General features: G+C 47.6%; 2 protein-coding genes across 5 annotated transcripts in view; one reads left to right on the top strand and one right to left on the bottom strand.

Annotated features, from left to right (window-relative positions):
* Positions 1-8,475, top strand: part of LOC137413869 (alpha-enolase-like) — a 68,515-nt gene extending 60,040 nt beyond the window's left edge. Inside the window, exon 11 of the mRNA XM_078786648.1 lies at positions 8,372-8,475. Coding sequence (XP_078642774.1) covers positions 8,372-8,389 — 18 coding nt within the window. The 3' untranslated portion in view covers positions 8,390-8,475. The remainder of the gene's footprint in view (positions 1-8,371) is intronic.
* A 2,865-nt stretch (positions 8,476-11,340) lies between these two features.
* LOC137413868 (thrombospondin-1) overlaps positions 11,341-14,313 on the bottom strand; it is a 97,446-nt gene continuing 94,473 nt past the window's right edge. For all 4 annotated transcript variants that reach the window (XM_068099307.2, XM_068099308.2, XM_068099309.2 and 1 more), the window contains one exon: positions 11,341-11,779. In XM_068099307.2, the coding sequence (XP_067955408.2) occupies positions 11,763-11,779 (17 nt within the window). In that variant the 3' untranslated portion in view covers positions 11,341-11,762. The remainder of the gene's footprint in view (positions 11,780-14,313) is intronic.

The raw sequence follows: 14,313 nt of genomic DNA, 5'->3' as shown, positions 1-14,313 counted from the left end.
GAGCAGGATGTGTATTGCCTACTCCTCCGAGGACACGTGCTTCACATACTGCTCCATGCATGTGTCGATACCCGGCCAACAAACAGAATCGCGACACTCTTGTTCAATTTTGATGTTTCCGGGAAGTCTATCGTGCATCACATGCCACATGCTGCTGTGGTGCTTTTGGGATCGCTGCACGTATACTGTGGGTGAGACGACATTAATCAAACGCCCATAGCTCATGTAGAATCCTGCAGTGCAAGGGTTGTAGCTCCTCTGTGATGTGAGGAGGCCAATCGGTTTGAAGAAAACTGCACACTCTACTTCATCGGTGCTTCATCGGTGCTTCATCGTGTTGAGATTTCCGTTTGAGCTCATTATAAGTGACTAAATTTGTAGTTGCGTTTGTAAAGTGAGTTGATCATCCTCCATCATGAACCGTTCCCGAATAAGAGGAATGGAAGTCTTTTCCATGAGCTGATCTCTAATGAGTTCATCTGTTAAAGAACCAAAATTGCAGGTAGCAGTCAGTTCAGAAAGTGAAGCAACATCTTGTTTGACTGGCTCGCCACCTCCCAGATATGTCCAGAGAGACTGTCGGAAAATCTGTATTTGTCTATATTGGAATGACGATTGCTCTCTTCCAAGTAAATGGGAGGTGAGGGATGTGCGGAATAGAACAGAAAGAAGATAACTCGGAATTGGATTTGGTGATGCAATCTGGGTCCGAGGCTGAGGCAGAGTCGAGGTAGTCCACAACTTAATTTGCCCTTTCTTGATATCAAGAATGAATTTCACTTGTTGTCCAGTTGAGTTCATCACATACTGAACCCTCCGGCGTCTGTCGTCTGTTAACTTTTCGACGTTAACACTCCAGCGTCCACAAATATCAACCGATTCAGATCAAACTTGACATGCAGCATCCTTACCCCACGGACCAGGTTGGTATTACATTTCAGCCCGATCCGTTGAAAAATGGCGGACTTAGGCGACCATTTTGTTTTTGGTCATGAAAACGATGTTAACACTCTAGCGTCCACAAATATTAACAGATTTTGATCAAACTTAGAATGTTTAACCCTTACCACACAAGGTAGGTTGCTATTGCATTCCAACCCGATCCGTCACAAAATGGCCGCCATAGGCCGCCATATTGTTTTCAGCTCCGAAACGACGTTAAGACTTTAACGTCCACAAATATTTATGGATTTTGATCAAACTTGGTGTATGAAGTTGTCCAGTCAGTTCAGTTGAGTTCTGCTTCCCTGGAAGCTCTAGTTTTAATTTGAGCCAACTCGATTTTCTGGTTTATTGGTGTCTGGCTTCCCAAGGTTTTACTGTACTTGAATTTTATTCCTCGGTTGTAGCAAAATAATATATTTTTAAGTGCACCCAAGCAGAGATTACACTTGTATTCCAAACAGAGGTCTAAACAACGTTATCAATATTAGAATCGTACTAAATTTGACTATTTTCTGTATGTGGGTATGTGCGTTTGTCTGAACCCGATATAATAAAAAACGGCTAGGCCAATCTCCAAAAACATTGCATACGTGCACGGTGAACCTAAGGTCAGGTGATGGGCATGAAACAACTCCCCTCATCCCCCCACTCTCTGTGAGGGTGGGGAGAGGACTGGCAATTTTCACCTGCACTATATGTGGAATAGTGCAGGTGGTTTAACCACTGCACTCACAAGGGGAACCAGGCACGTGGGAAACTCTGGATAGTCAGGACCTCATGAGGCTGGCAGCTGGTGGACCAAAGGGCGGCGTAGGGCAGATGACAGGGCGAGCAGCACAGCTCATCCAGCTGAGAAACCAGTCGAGGTGAAAACTCAGACCACGAGAGATCTCACTCGTTCTTCCTCAGCACTCTGGTTCGGTGTACTAACCCTAACCCCAACAGCGGCCAGGCCTCACAGCCAATCGTGGCCCTAGGTGGCAAACAGTGCCCACCCTTCACCCTCAAAGAAGCACAAAATGATCTGTGTCAGCCCATTGGTTCTTTGCAATCCAATGTCACCTGCACTTACTTGGCCTCACCTGGTTCCAGAAATGGTGGAACACAAAAACATAACACCTTACTCTCTCTATGCATTATTTGGACAGCTATGGACAACCTACCTGTATACTGCACCTGTACTTAATACAGGATTAAAGGTCCTTTAGAATACACAAATACAAACGGTGCTGAGGCCTTAAATTCTAACGAGTGACCCCTAACCCATAAACGTAACAATAGAGCCATGATGTGCATGTGGGTGCTCAAGGTATGTTATGCTTTGCGCTAATAGACCAAAAAAAGGTTTTTTTTTCGATGTTTTTTTTTTGGGAAAGATGGAATGACAATGTACAGTTTGCAGACGGTGCGCTTTCTGATTTGTCAGATCACCTTGAGGTCTTTATCTTGTCACGCTCTGTACTGAAACTTTGCCATTTTGGTTTGCAGTGACACCTTTAACATAAAATGAAGAAATTGCTGTCGACCGAATGTTGCAAATGATTTTTGAGTTGATGTAGTTACTAATGATCCAGAAGGAATGTCTTATCGCATTAGGAGGCGAACTCCTTAATTGTGGTTGTGCAAGGAAAGATCAGTTGTGATTTTGGTGCTTTCTGTGTCAGCACGGGGTCCAAGTCGAGGTAGATCGTGAAGTTGAGCACACACGGTGAGTGGTCGCTCCCGCCTCCGTCACACAGAGAGGTCACACTTTGAGGTCATGTGGTGTAGTGATGTGGCGTCGCTTGCGCTACCACATTTCACACTCTGCGATATAAGTGAGAAGTGGTGATAAACTAAAGGTGGGTTTTCACGGGACACGCGAACGGTTCGCGAAGGATGCGAATGTCGAAAAAATGGCAAAGTCCAACATTCGTATTGTTGCGGATATGGGACTTGGCCTCAATATCCGCTTGTAAATACTCCCCTATTTCCCCAATACTCCCCAACTATCCCCAATCCCCCATTCCCTAGTCCCATTGCCTGTAAATAACACTCTGTAGAACCGACCTTCCCCTTTTTCCCCCATTAAATGTCGTGCCCAGGTTCACCGCATCTCACGTAGACAACTATAGGACATCTTGCTAGTTATTCTTAGTCTATGTCAGTTAAGGACTCGTTTCCATTAATTCTGACTCTTCGTTGCACCAGAATGTGATTGTATGGCACCAGTAGTGAGTTTAGGACCTCCCCACACCTCCTCCCATCTTCCCCATGAAACAACAACAACTACAACAACTACAACAACAGAGGGGCGCGGCGCGGCGTGCGGGGAGTGTGCGTCCTCACACCGGCGTGGTTAGCCGCCATTGCCCATGCGCTCCACGGGGTTACCACGAAGGGGCTGGCTGTCAGCTCCTCGTCAGGGGCGGAGCCAGTAACCCCCCCCCCCGCACCCAATAAGAAGGGCGGACCGATTCCATCTGGGGCGGAGCTAACTAGCCGAGGGCGTGTCACTCCCCGCCGGATATGCGCAGCGACTTACCGGATGTGAGGTCAGATGCGCCCCGAGCTTGAAGAAGAGACAAGTCGCGACCTCCAAGCGCTGAGCGAGCTCCACGCATCGACCCGGTATTGCAGTACCTCCGAGAACGGTGCACCCCCTCCGAGAACGGTGCACCTTGAGCCATCGACTGCCCGCTTTCCTTGCCATCAATCCCCGTGTGAGTCAGTTTTTGTCCTGTTTATCTGTCGTCTGTCGGGGCTAATATAAGAGTGTGTCTAAGTGCCTGCCTTTCTATGCTGTCCCTCTTGTCGTTGTAATCTGACCTTCCGCCCTAATATAACCTCCTCCGGAGGTCTTGAGAACTGAACCCTTGGTGTCGTGTCATTTTAATCCAGCCGTTGTGTCTTTTCCATCATTGATTTAGCATAGCGCGACTTAGTCAACGTTCGAGCATAATCGGGTAAACGTGCAGACGCGGTCATACCAAACCGCTCGGTAAACCAACATCCACAACCGCGTCTGTAACAATTGGTGTCAGGAGTGTCGGATTCGGACCTGGGACTAAATTCATTTAGCCCAAATTTTGGAACACCAATTGTACCACTAGGGTAACAATTGGTGTTGGGGAGGTAGAATTCGATCCGGAGCGCGTTTCCCGCGCTCGAAATTATAACGGCGAAATTTGATTTGTTTTACGGAAATAAAAACCCGAATTTTGAAAGTCGCGCTATGGCGGATCAAGACAGCTGGGGTCCGGTAGGGGAGAGTGAGGCAGGGTCGGTCCAGGACCAAATTGAGGGACGCGAGGAGAGCGAAGCAGCGAGGGTAGCAGACGCACAAAATAGCGTCGTTGCGCCCGACGTTGCGGGGGCGCAAAATGGCGCCTCGCTGGTCACCGCGCCCGCGACCGTGGCAGCGCCCCTGGTGGATCCGAACCTTTTTATGTTGCAAATGAGGGCCATTATGGAACAAATGGGTGAGCAATTGGGAGACCAAATTAGAGGTTTGAAAAGCAGTATGGGACAAATGGGGAACCGGATGGAGGCTCAGAATGAGCAATTGGGGGTAATGGGAAGCCAAATGGGGGTAATGAGGGACGAAGTGAGGGGTACTGGTGAGAAGGTAGACAAAAATTTTGAGGGGTTAGACAATGGGATAAAAGAGGTGAGAAATGGGTTAGAGGGGTTAGAAAACAGGATGGAAGGCAAATTGAGGGACATGAGGGACCAAGCGGAAAGGGAAGTTAACCAAATGGGGCAGCAGATAGAGGGGGTCAGAATGGGGGTAGAAACTAAACTGGATGCTCACAGGGAGGAAATGGAGCAGATGAGGGTGGCATCTGGGCAGGAGATGCAAGTGATGGGAGAGGAGATCAGAAGAGGTGTGAGTGAGGAGGTCGGAGGAGTGCGCGAGGAGGTGAGGCACTGTAAGGAGCGCATGGAGAAGGAGGTGAGAAAGGGGACTGTAAAATTGCAAAGTGGTATAGAGGAGTTGACGCTGGGAGTAGAACAACTGACAGTGGGACAAAAGGAGTTGGGGGAACAGGTAAAGAAGAACACAGCGGTAATAGAGGGGTTAAAATCGACGCAGAAGGAGATGAAAAAGGATGTAGGGGTAATTAAAAAAGAGTGTCAGACGGTACATGAGGACTTGACGAGAAAAATGAACAAAGTGGTAGAGGTGATGGAGGTTAAAGAGCGGGAGGTGCGGGAGCACATAGAAAAAAATAAAGTGGAGTTAGAGGAAGAACTTAAAGGGGCGCACGAGGAGATGAAGGAGGTGAAGCAGAAATTAGAAGAAGTGGAAGAGGGGGTGAGCGAAATTAAAAAGCGACGGAGAGAGGATAAGAAAGAGATAAAAGAGGAGGTAAAAGAATTGGTCCAAAGTCTGTGTTCGGATCGTGATGATGTGCTCATTAACCGGATGAGGGATTCGCAGGTGATGGATGAGAAGCGAAGAGAAAGAGGACCCGGTGTAAGTGGTGACCAATATGGTCGTGCGTATGATGCGCCAGGTGATTTAATAAGCTTGGGGGTCGAGATGGACCCGGGTGTTCGTGAGAGGCCGTTGGTGAAGTGTGCGACAGGTCTGGTGTGCGAAAAAGGAGGTGTGCAAGAAAGTCCGACTCTGGGGTGTGTGAGGAAAAAGTGCGTGCCAAGGAGTGAGGGTGCTGGCGAGAGTGAGTCGGTCGTAGCGCGTGTGCGAGGGAGCACATGGAAGCGCGGTGTGGTAAGTGTTACAGAGGGTGTGACGGGAGAGTGTGCGCGAGAAAGGTGTGCGCGAGAAAGGTGTGTGACGGACAGGTGCATGAGGAGAGAGTGCGCTGTCAAGAGTAAGGGTGAGTGCGCTGTCAAGAATGGAGGTGAGAGTAGTGAGAGTGACAAGGAGAGTGAGTTGGTTGTGACAGGTGAGCGAGGATGTACACCTGGGATGGAAGGATGCACACCTGGAATGGTAGAGCGTGAGTGGGAATGCACGCTGGAGTTGGTAGTGAGGCACGTGGTTGGGTGTGCGAAGGAGAGCACACCTGTGATTGTCACAGAGGAGGTGACAGAGGAGGGGGCGCGAAGAGGTGTGTTGGTGAGGTGTGCGACCAACGAATGTGTGCCAAAGTGTTCGGTGGTCAGGTGTGTGACCAAGGCTGTGAGTGGAATGGGTGTACCTGGGTGTGTAAGGAAAGGTACGAGGAGCATGGAAACGGCTGGATGTGTGAGCAAGGAACGGGCTGCGGGGTGTAAGCGTCCAGGTGAAGCATCGACGGTAACCGGTTTAGAGGTTAGAGCGACTTTTAGCCGAATCGGGCCCTCGGTGCGTGCTGGGCCTCGCTTTGACCGGCCGCGTCCGTGCTCCACTAGGCGGAGCGGGCGGCCCGATAGGAAGGGTCGTCATGGCGACCACGTTTTGTTGAGACGTGCCGGCAGGTCGAGATCGGGACATTGGATGGCTCCACGCCGAGATGGTGCGTGGGATCTCGGCCCGGGTAAGCCCCCGTCCCTGCACCGAGTGCCGGACGCATCCAGCCGCCGGCACAAAACAACCAGCATCCATTGCTTGGCTTTACGAAGCCAGGCTTTGGACAGGAATTGGCGCACCGAGAGGCAGTAGTGAGTAGACTGGGTGATGAGGTTAGTGTTTTGGACCCAAAATTAGAGAAAAACAAAATTTGATGATTGGCAGTAGTGATTGGCAGATGATGAGCAGTGATTGGCAAAATTTTTGATTTGTTGAAATTTGATGTGCAAAATTGGTAGTGAGCGATGGGCCCGGTGGGTAAGGGTGGCATCCATGCCACCCTTCCCATAATGGGGGCAAAGGAGCTATAGTCTATGGGGTGTATGGCAGTGAAAACTAGCCCGGGTGGGTTAGGATATTGATAGGGATCTAGCGAAGATGACATTAGGTAACGGTAAGGTTAGTTAGTGACTGATACCTGTAGTGGGGACGCAGGTAGATTAGTGTGGATGATAATGACGTGGGAGCGCAATAGTTTAAAGGGACGACTGGGAAGCGCAAGTTTCAGAGGGGAATAGTTAGCTGAGATGATGCCGTGTGTGTGAGAATTGAACAGGTGTGCAACTGGACAGGTGTGTGGAGCAGTGTGTGAGTAGTGAGTGTTGTGGATCAGCGCGAATGCGCTTGGGGAGAGAAGGGTGCAGGTGGCACCAGGTGTGAGAGCACAGGTGTGCAAGTAAAGGTGTGTGGAGAGAGTTGGAGTAAGTGGAACGGAGTGGTGTGCATGGTGCGAAGGTGTGGATGGGGGAAGAGTGGACCCCTTTCACGAGTACCCGGGGCGGGTAGTGTAAGTGTTAGGTAGAGGGTATAGGTAAATTGTGGTTGGATATTGGCATTTGTGGTGCGGTTGCAGAATGGTATTGTGGATGGGTGCATTAGTGTTGTGGAAATGGCTGGGCGTGTAGCCTGTTAGTGTGTGTAGTTGGTTGGGCACTCCACCACTGTGAGGATGTCGGCCAGGTGAGGCCGCAGGTGGGCTCTGGGAGCCGGTAGTTGTGAGTGGGTGCCTGAGGATCCCGGGTGTGGATCGGGCAGCCCAGTGCCAGAGAGGGCACTGAGTGGGGAGAGCGCCAGAGGGCCTTCCCCAGGTAGTTAGGTTAGGGTAAGGAGCAGGTAAGCTCGGAGGCAACTGCAGTGGTGGGGGTGTGCAGGTGGGTAGACCCGCTGGGAGAGGTACACGCCACAGCCCAGAAATTGTGCGAGGGCACCGGGAGATGAATCGGGGGGAGTGAGACCCCAAATTGAAAAGCACCACAGTTTGGCCAATGGGCATTGGTTTTTAGAACCCATAGTGTAAGAGGGCCAATGGTTTGGCAGGAGAAAGACCCCGGGTAGTGTAAAGTTGTTAAAGTCATTGAGGAAATAGTTAGGATTGATGAACCTGTCGCACCATACGCAGCCACTTACCTGTGGTGATGATGATGACTCCACACCTGTGTTTTCTTTGTTCTGTGTGCAGGAAATGAGAATTGCTGTGTGGATTGGTGAGACGCATCACGACGTGGATGAGACATTGGGGTGATTCCATCTCTCCCTCCCTAGGAGGGACTGATGATGAGTTGGTGATAGCAAATTATGATGTTGAGTTGGAGATGGCAAATTTTGATGAAAGTTGAAAATGGCAAATTTGATTGGTTAGGAGGGAGAGAAGACGAATTTGGTTTATGGGAGGAACGGGGAAGACAGTAGGGACGTTTGTTGATTTGTAAAGTAGATGTTTATGGGTAGTGTTGTGTTTTGTGGATACAGTAAGGGGTAAGGGAGGGGCCATGTAGGTTACCTGGTGGGGGGGGGGGGGGCGTACGGTAGGAACGTACCTGTCTCACCTGGTTCCCATGTGCCCCCAGTGTGCATTACCTTACATTGCGTGCACTTTTGCGCCCTTACCACCTTACTCACTTGTCTTTTCTTTTGTCTCCCACCTCCGAGGATCTGGCTTTGGGGTAGAGAGAGAGGAGAGAGAGGTGCTGGCTACGCAGTTGTGGGCCTGCACTTTCGCTGCTTGCTGCCTGGATCGATACACCATATGGACCGCAATGTTGGTGGCCACCCACAATGGACCGCAGTTCTTTTGCGGCCAAGCACCACCCATTGATGGACCTCTGGGTCAACGTGGCACCTATGCCAAACAGGTGAACCACTTTTAGTTGACACCACTGACGGCCACAATAAAGAAATGGACGCGGTTGGCGCCTTTCTTTATTTTTAAAGAAGCCAGAAGGCCAAGTGCACCACACGAAGAGCAAGAGACACCTGCAGGGTTAGGGGTTGTTGAATTTATTTTTATTCATTGAACAATGGTGACTGCACCGGATGGTGCTGACTGTGTGATGGGGTGGTGCTTTTGGTGCTTGGATGGGGTGCTCTGCACATTATTAAAGGCCGTGAGGCCACAGAGCACTCGTGGGTTGGTGTATCGATGCTGGCATGCGTGCTCTCTCTATGCATAACATCTGCATGTGTTCCTCCAAAAACAGGTCCTGGATCGTAGTGTAAATATCAGCGTAGTCTTGTAAATAATGCTCCCTACCGGCTGTATGTTTAGTTTGCGAATTCTTTCCGCAATTCGGTTATCCTGTGGGTGTGTTTCTGTAAGGAGAAGGGTGCAACGTCGCAGGGGGACATATTTACTCATTTGTGAACATCTGTAAAACTGTCGCACTCAGGGTAGAGTTAATAGTAGAGGGAACTACATCTGAGTGCCACACTAAAATAGGTAAAAATTTATCGGGTCGGGACGCCCCGAGGGTAGAGAAGGGTGCAATGTTGCGGAATTGGGACTTGGCCTCAATATCCGCTTGTAAATACTCCCCTATTTCCCCAATACTCCCCAACTATCCCCAATCCCCCATTCCCTAGTCCCATTGCCTGTAAATAACACTCTGTAGAACCGACCTTCCCCTTTTTCCCCCATTAAATGTCGTGCCCAGGTTCACCGCATCTCACGTAGACAACTATAGGACATCTTGCTCGTTATTCTTAGTCTATGTCAGTTAAGGACTCGTTTCCATTAATTCTGACTCTTCGTTGCACCAGAATGTGATTGTATGGCACCAGTAGTGAGTTTAGGACCTCCCCACACCTCCTCCCATCTTCCCCATGAAACAACAACTACAACAACAACTACAACAACAACTACAACAACAACTACAACAACAGAGGGGCGTGCGCGGAGTGTGCGTCCTCACACCGGCGTGGTTAGCCGCCATTGCCCATGCGCTCCACGGGGTTACCACGAAGGGGCTGGCTGTCAGCTCCTCGTCAGGGGCGGAGCCAGTAACCCCCCCTGCACCCAATAAGAAGGGCGGACCGATTCCATCTGGGGCGGAGCTAACTAGCCGAGGGCGTGTCACTCCCCGCCGGATATGCGCAGCGACTTACCGGATGTGAGGTCAGATGCGCCCCGAGCTTGAAGAAGAGACAAGTCGCGACCTCCAAGCGCTGAGCGAGCTCCACGCATCGACCCGGTATTGCAGTACCTCCGAGAACGGTGCACCCCCTCCGAGAACGGTGCACCTTGAGCCATCGACTGCCCGCTTTCCTTGCCATCAATCCCCGTGTGAGTCAGTTTTTGTCCTGTTTATCTGTCGTCTGTCGGGGCTAATATAAGAGTGTGTCTAAGTGCCTGCCTTTCTATGCTGTCCCTCTTGTCGTTGTAATCTGACCTTCCGCCCTAATATAACCTCCTCCGGAGGTCTTGAGAACTGAACCCTTGGTGTCGTGTCATTTTAATCCAGCCATTGTGTCTTTTCCATCATTGATTTAGCATAGCGCGACTTAGTCAACGTTCGAGCATAATCGGGTAAACGTGCAGACGCGGTCATACCAAACCGCTCGGTAAACCAACATCCACAACCGCGTCTGTAACAGTATTTTAGGCTCCAAAGGTTCGCCAAACATGCGCGGGGGTTCGGAAGCGTTGTCAATTGTTCGCAGGAGTCGTTTTTCGTTCGGCGGGAATTTCAAACTTTTTGGGGAATTTCAAACTTTCAAATTTTGGGAATCCGGGAATTTCAAAAAAGTTTGAAATTCCCGGATTCCCAAAATTTGAAATTTGGCCTGACCTTAGCACCTCCCCAGTTTAAACTGCATATCTATCCGAGACGCTGATCAATTTGTACTTTGGTATTTGGAGATCGTGGCTAATCTGTGTGCTGGCAGTATGGCCGAGAGCAGTGTTTCTCAAATGGTTGGTCATGACACCCAAGGGGGTCGCAAGTGGGTTTCCAGAGGGGTAGCGAGCTGTCTGCGCTATGTAGTTACACAAGTCCTAGTGATGTGCCCAACGCCTTACCTATGGTGAACTTGCATTGCCAAGCTTAGTAGTGATTAAAACTAAAACCTAAAACAGGTTGATCAATGTCGAGAGTAAACTACAATGTTCCCTGAATAAGACCAGTCCCCAAATTGACATGTCTGCAAAAAGGAAATAAAATGGTGCAGATTCCAGCCTTTTTTTTTTACTCCTTTTGTCAGGATTGGCAATAATGGATCCAGCCCAGTTTTCCCCACTTGGGTTTAAAAAAAAAACCCAACTTGGTTAAACCCAGTAAAGTGGGGTTTATTTTTTTAAGATCCACATCCAGATGATTTTTTAAATATTTAACCCTGGTGGGGTAACAGGGCCGTTGCGACCAAATACCAAGTTCTTCCCCGAACAACTGCTGGAAGGCAATGGCAAACCACCCAGTATAACCCTTGCCAAGAACGTTTCACGACTGCATTCCATATTAGCCCTTTGTCCCAATGTACCCTTTGCCCCATTGTTGCTCTCTTCCATGAGCCTTTTTTGATGAATTTAAAACAAAATTCTTCTTTTAGATTTACACACCAAGGCCCCCAGGGGTGCACGTGTGCTTACTCGTGTAGACATGACAGGAAGTACATACACAGAACCATACAAACAAACGTTGTTTATTCACATCACATTGCAAACGTTGAAACCAGAAATTGCTGTTACAGGAAATATATTTCATTGTACGTCATGTTTGTTTGTAATACTCTCAATGTTCAATATTTTTGATTCCCATAAACCATACCTACTTTTAAGCCATAATATTCTGCAGTGGAAATGCAAGGTAATTTGAGAACAGAAGCAATTTAAGAAAAATAAATAAACTTTTTTTCAAAAATAAAAAGTATCTCGAGTAAACTCACAGTACAACCATGAAATGTGCATGTAGTTTGTCTCGAGGCGGAAGAGAAGTGTTCACATGGTAAATACAAAGCAGAAGTCAAAAAGTTGCAGTCCATTTCCATGCCACGCTATGAACCGCTGGGTTCAAGAAGAAAAGGTGACGAATTTCATTGTTTTACCTTTTCATTCCGGCAAAGAATCTGAAAACAGAAACCTCTGATTCAGTTAATGCCATTCTGATGCACATGACAAACCGTTATTATTGCAATGATGTCAAATAATGTTAGACACGAGTCTCTACCCACTATTCCTTACGAGGTTTATCGAATTTCGAACACAAAACATTCCCACAATGGAAACTTGAGACTGGGATAATTTCTCGATTCACTATTTTCCACTGAGTTATCCTCGCCTTAGGAGAGGGTATTGCATTTGAGTCCGTTTGTTTGTCTGTCTGTTTGTCTGTCTGTCCGCACGGAATAAATATGATTTTCTCTGCAACCGTTGGTCAGATTGACAGGAAATTTTCACCATAGGTGCAACTCCACCTGTATAATTTTTTCATGATAATGATGACGTCATCGGTCACGTGGTTCGGCCGCCATCTTGGAAAAATCGAAAAACTTTGCACCTCTATTTCTCCGAAAGTGCTGAACAGAAAAAATTGAGAAATGGCTCATTGTAAAGAACTCTCCATGTGAAATAAAATATGTTAACGATGATGTCATAGGTGCCTCCATTACGACGTCATAATTCGACAAGTACAAAACTTCATCCGATAAAGATGAAATTTCTTGAGCATCATCAAGGAATAAACTGGAGAAAAAAATAATGATGACGTCATCGGTCACGTGGTTCGGCCGCCATCTTGGAAAAACGGAAAAACTTTCCACCTGTATATCTCCGAAAGCGCTGAATATAAAAAACTGAGACATGGCTCATTGTAAAGAACTCTCCATGGGGAATAAAATATGTTTCTGATGATGTCATTGGTGCCTCCATTATGACATCATAATTTGACAAGTGCAAAACTTCATCCTATCAAGATGAAATTTCTTGAGCTTTATTGAGGAATAAATTAGTTTAGAAAAAAAAAAATGATGACATCTGTCACGTGGTTCGGCCGCCATATTTATTTTAACACAAAAGCCTTAAAAACCACTGGAATTACATCCTGGCGAGGGTTTGCAATTTCTGATTGCTCTTTCTTGTTGTGCATCTATAATTGCTATCGCTTCTTCTTCCATTATGACATTGCTACATCTGTTCTGATGATTATATAATCACCTTGAGTGAAGTCAATGGTGCGCCATCGCAAATGTCCCACCTAAAGCAAAATTGAAAAACAGTTCTACCAAGAATGACCCAATATCAAATTTTGAGTTGAAAAAATATTCTGTTTCACTCTGCCACCAAAGGTTGACGGAGGCTTTTTCACCTGTTTGTGAGCACGATATTTCTAAAAGTTATGGAAGGATTCGGACGAAACCTTGTGGACAGGTTGATTATATGAAAAGGACAAATCCATTTGATTTTTGGTGGAGATCCGGATCCGGACACAAGAATTTTTTAAATTTATAATTCTACAAGTACTTCTTCACCATTGAAAATATGAATGAATGAATGATCGTTTTAAGGCCATTTTCCCCGCTAGAGCAGGGGTTAGCCTTGCGGGCCCCATGACAATCATGGTTCCCCGTTTGAAGCAATGTTTTTATGGGCCCTTCCTGGCGCCAACCCTTGGTCGCCTCTTACGATGCGCAGGGATATGGTGTGCCTATTCTAAATCGGGGTACACACCGTGATCATTCATCCCAGCAAGCTGGTACTCAATTTGCCGACCTCGGAAGGATGACAGGCTGAGTCAACCCCCCTGGCATTAATTCAGCGATCGACCGGGATTCGAACCCAGGATCCTAGGATCCCAAGCCGGCACCCTAACCGCTAAGCCAACACCAGGCTGAAGATGGGGCCATTGAAAGATGGGGGCCATTGAAAGATGGGGCCAAATACGATATATAGCATGATGTCTCAAAACGTTGTGGACAACTTATGCAAAAACTATGTGGATGAGTTGGTTAGATGACAAGAACAAGCCAATTCGATTTTGGTTCAGATCTTTCCTATCTATGGGATACAAAATGTAAACTATTCATCCCTGGTGGATATACGCGCTCTACCAAGTGCTGTTCCAGTTTGACCGCTGTAACTCCCTACCCCCTGAGGCATTATCTGAGTGTCAAATCCAAAAATCGTTATGTATTTCATATGTCTTCCCTTGCATATACAAAGTTTCATTTTTAAAATGTTTTATGTTTTTTAAATGTTTATTTATTTTTAAAATGTGCCCGTAATTGCTTCTTCTTTTTTTGGTATTTGAGCTTTTCATCATGTCGCAGGGGCGGGGCCAAACATGATACTGCTCTCGCACCTTCTTGCAATGTGGTGATCATAGATACCAAGTTTGGTGAATTTCTGCACAACCGTTTAGGAGGAGTTAGCATGACAGACAGACACGGACAGACAGACTAAGCCAATTATAATATCATCCACCCTCACCCCTCCCCCCGTATTTTTTTTTTTTTTTTTTTTTTTTTTTTCTAAGCGTGGGGATATACCGTTTGACATTGTCGCACCGCACACTTCTCCCTGCTTTGATAAAACCGAAACAAAATACAGCCGTAGTAGTGGGGCAGTGATGGCGGTTTGGATCCTGTACTTATATGTGACTGCA

Source organism: Myxine glutinosa, chromosome 11 (assembly GCF_964187855.1).
Source record: "Myxine glutinosa chromosome 11, kmMyxGlut1.1, whole genome shotgun sequence".
Lineage (NCBI taxonomy): Eukaryota > Metazoa > Chordata > Myxini > Myxiniformes > Myxinidae > Myxine > Myxine glutinosa.
Note: the sequence above shows the minus strand (reverse complement) of the source record. Positions and strands in the feature narration are given on the sequence as shown.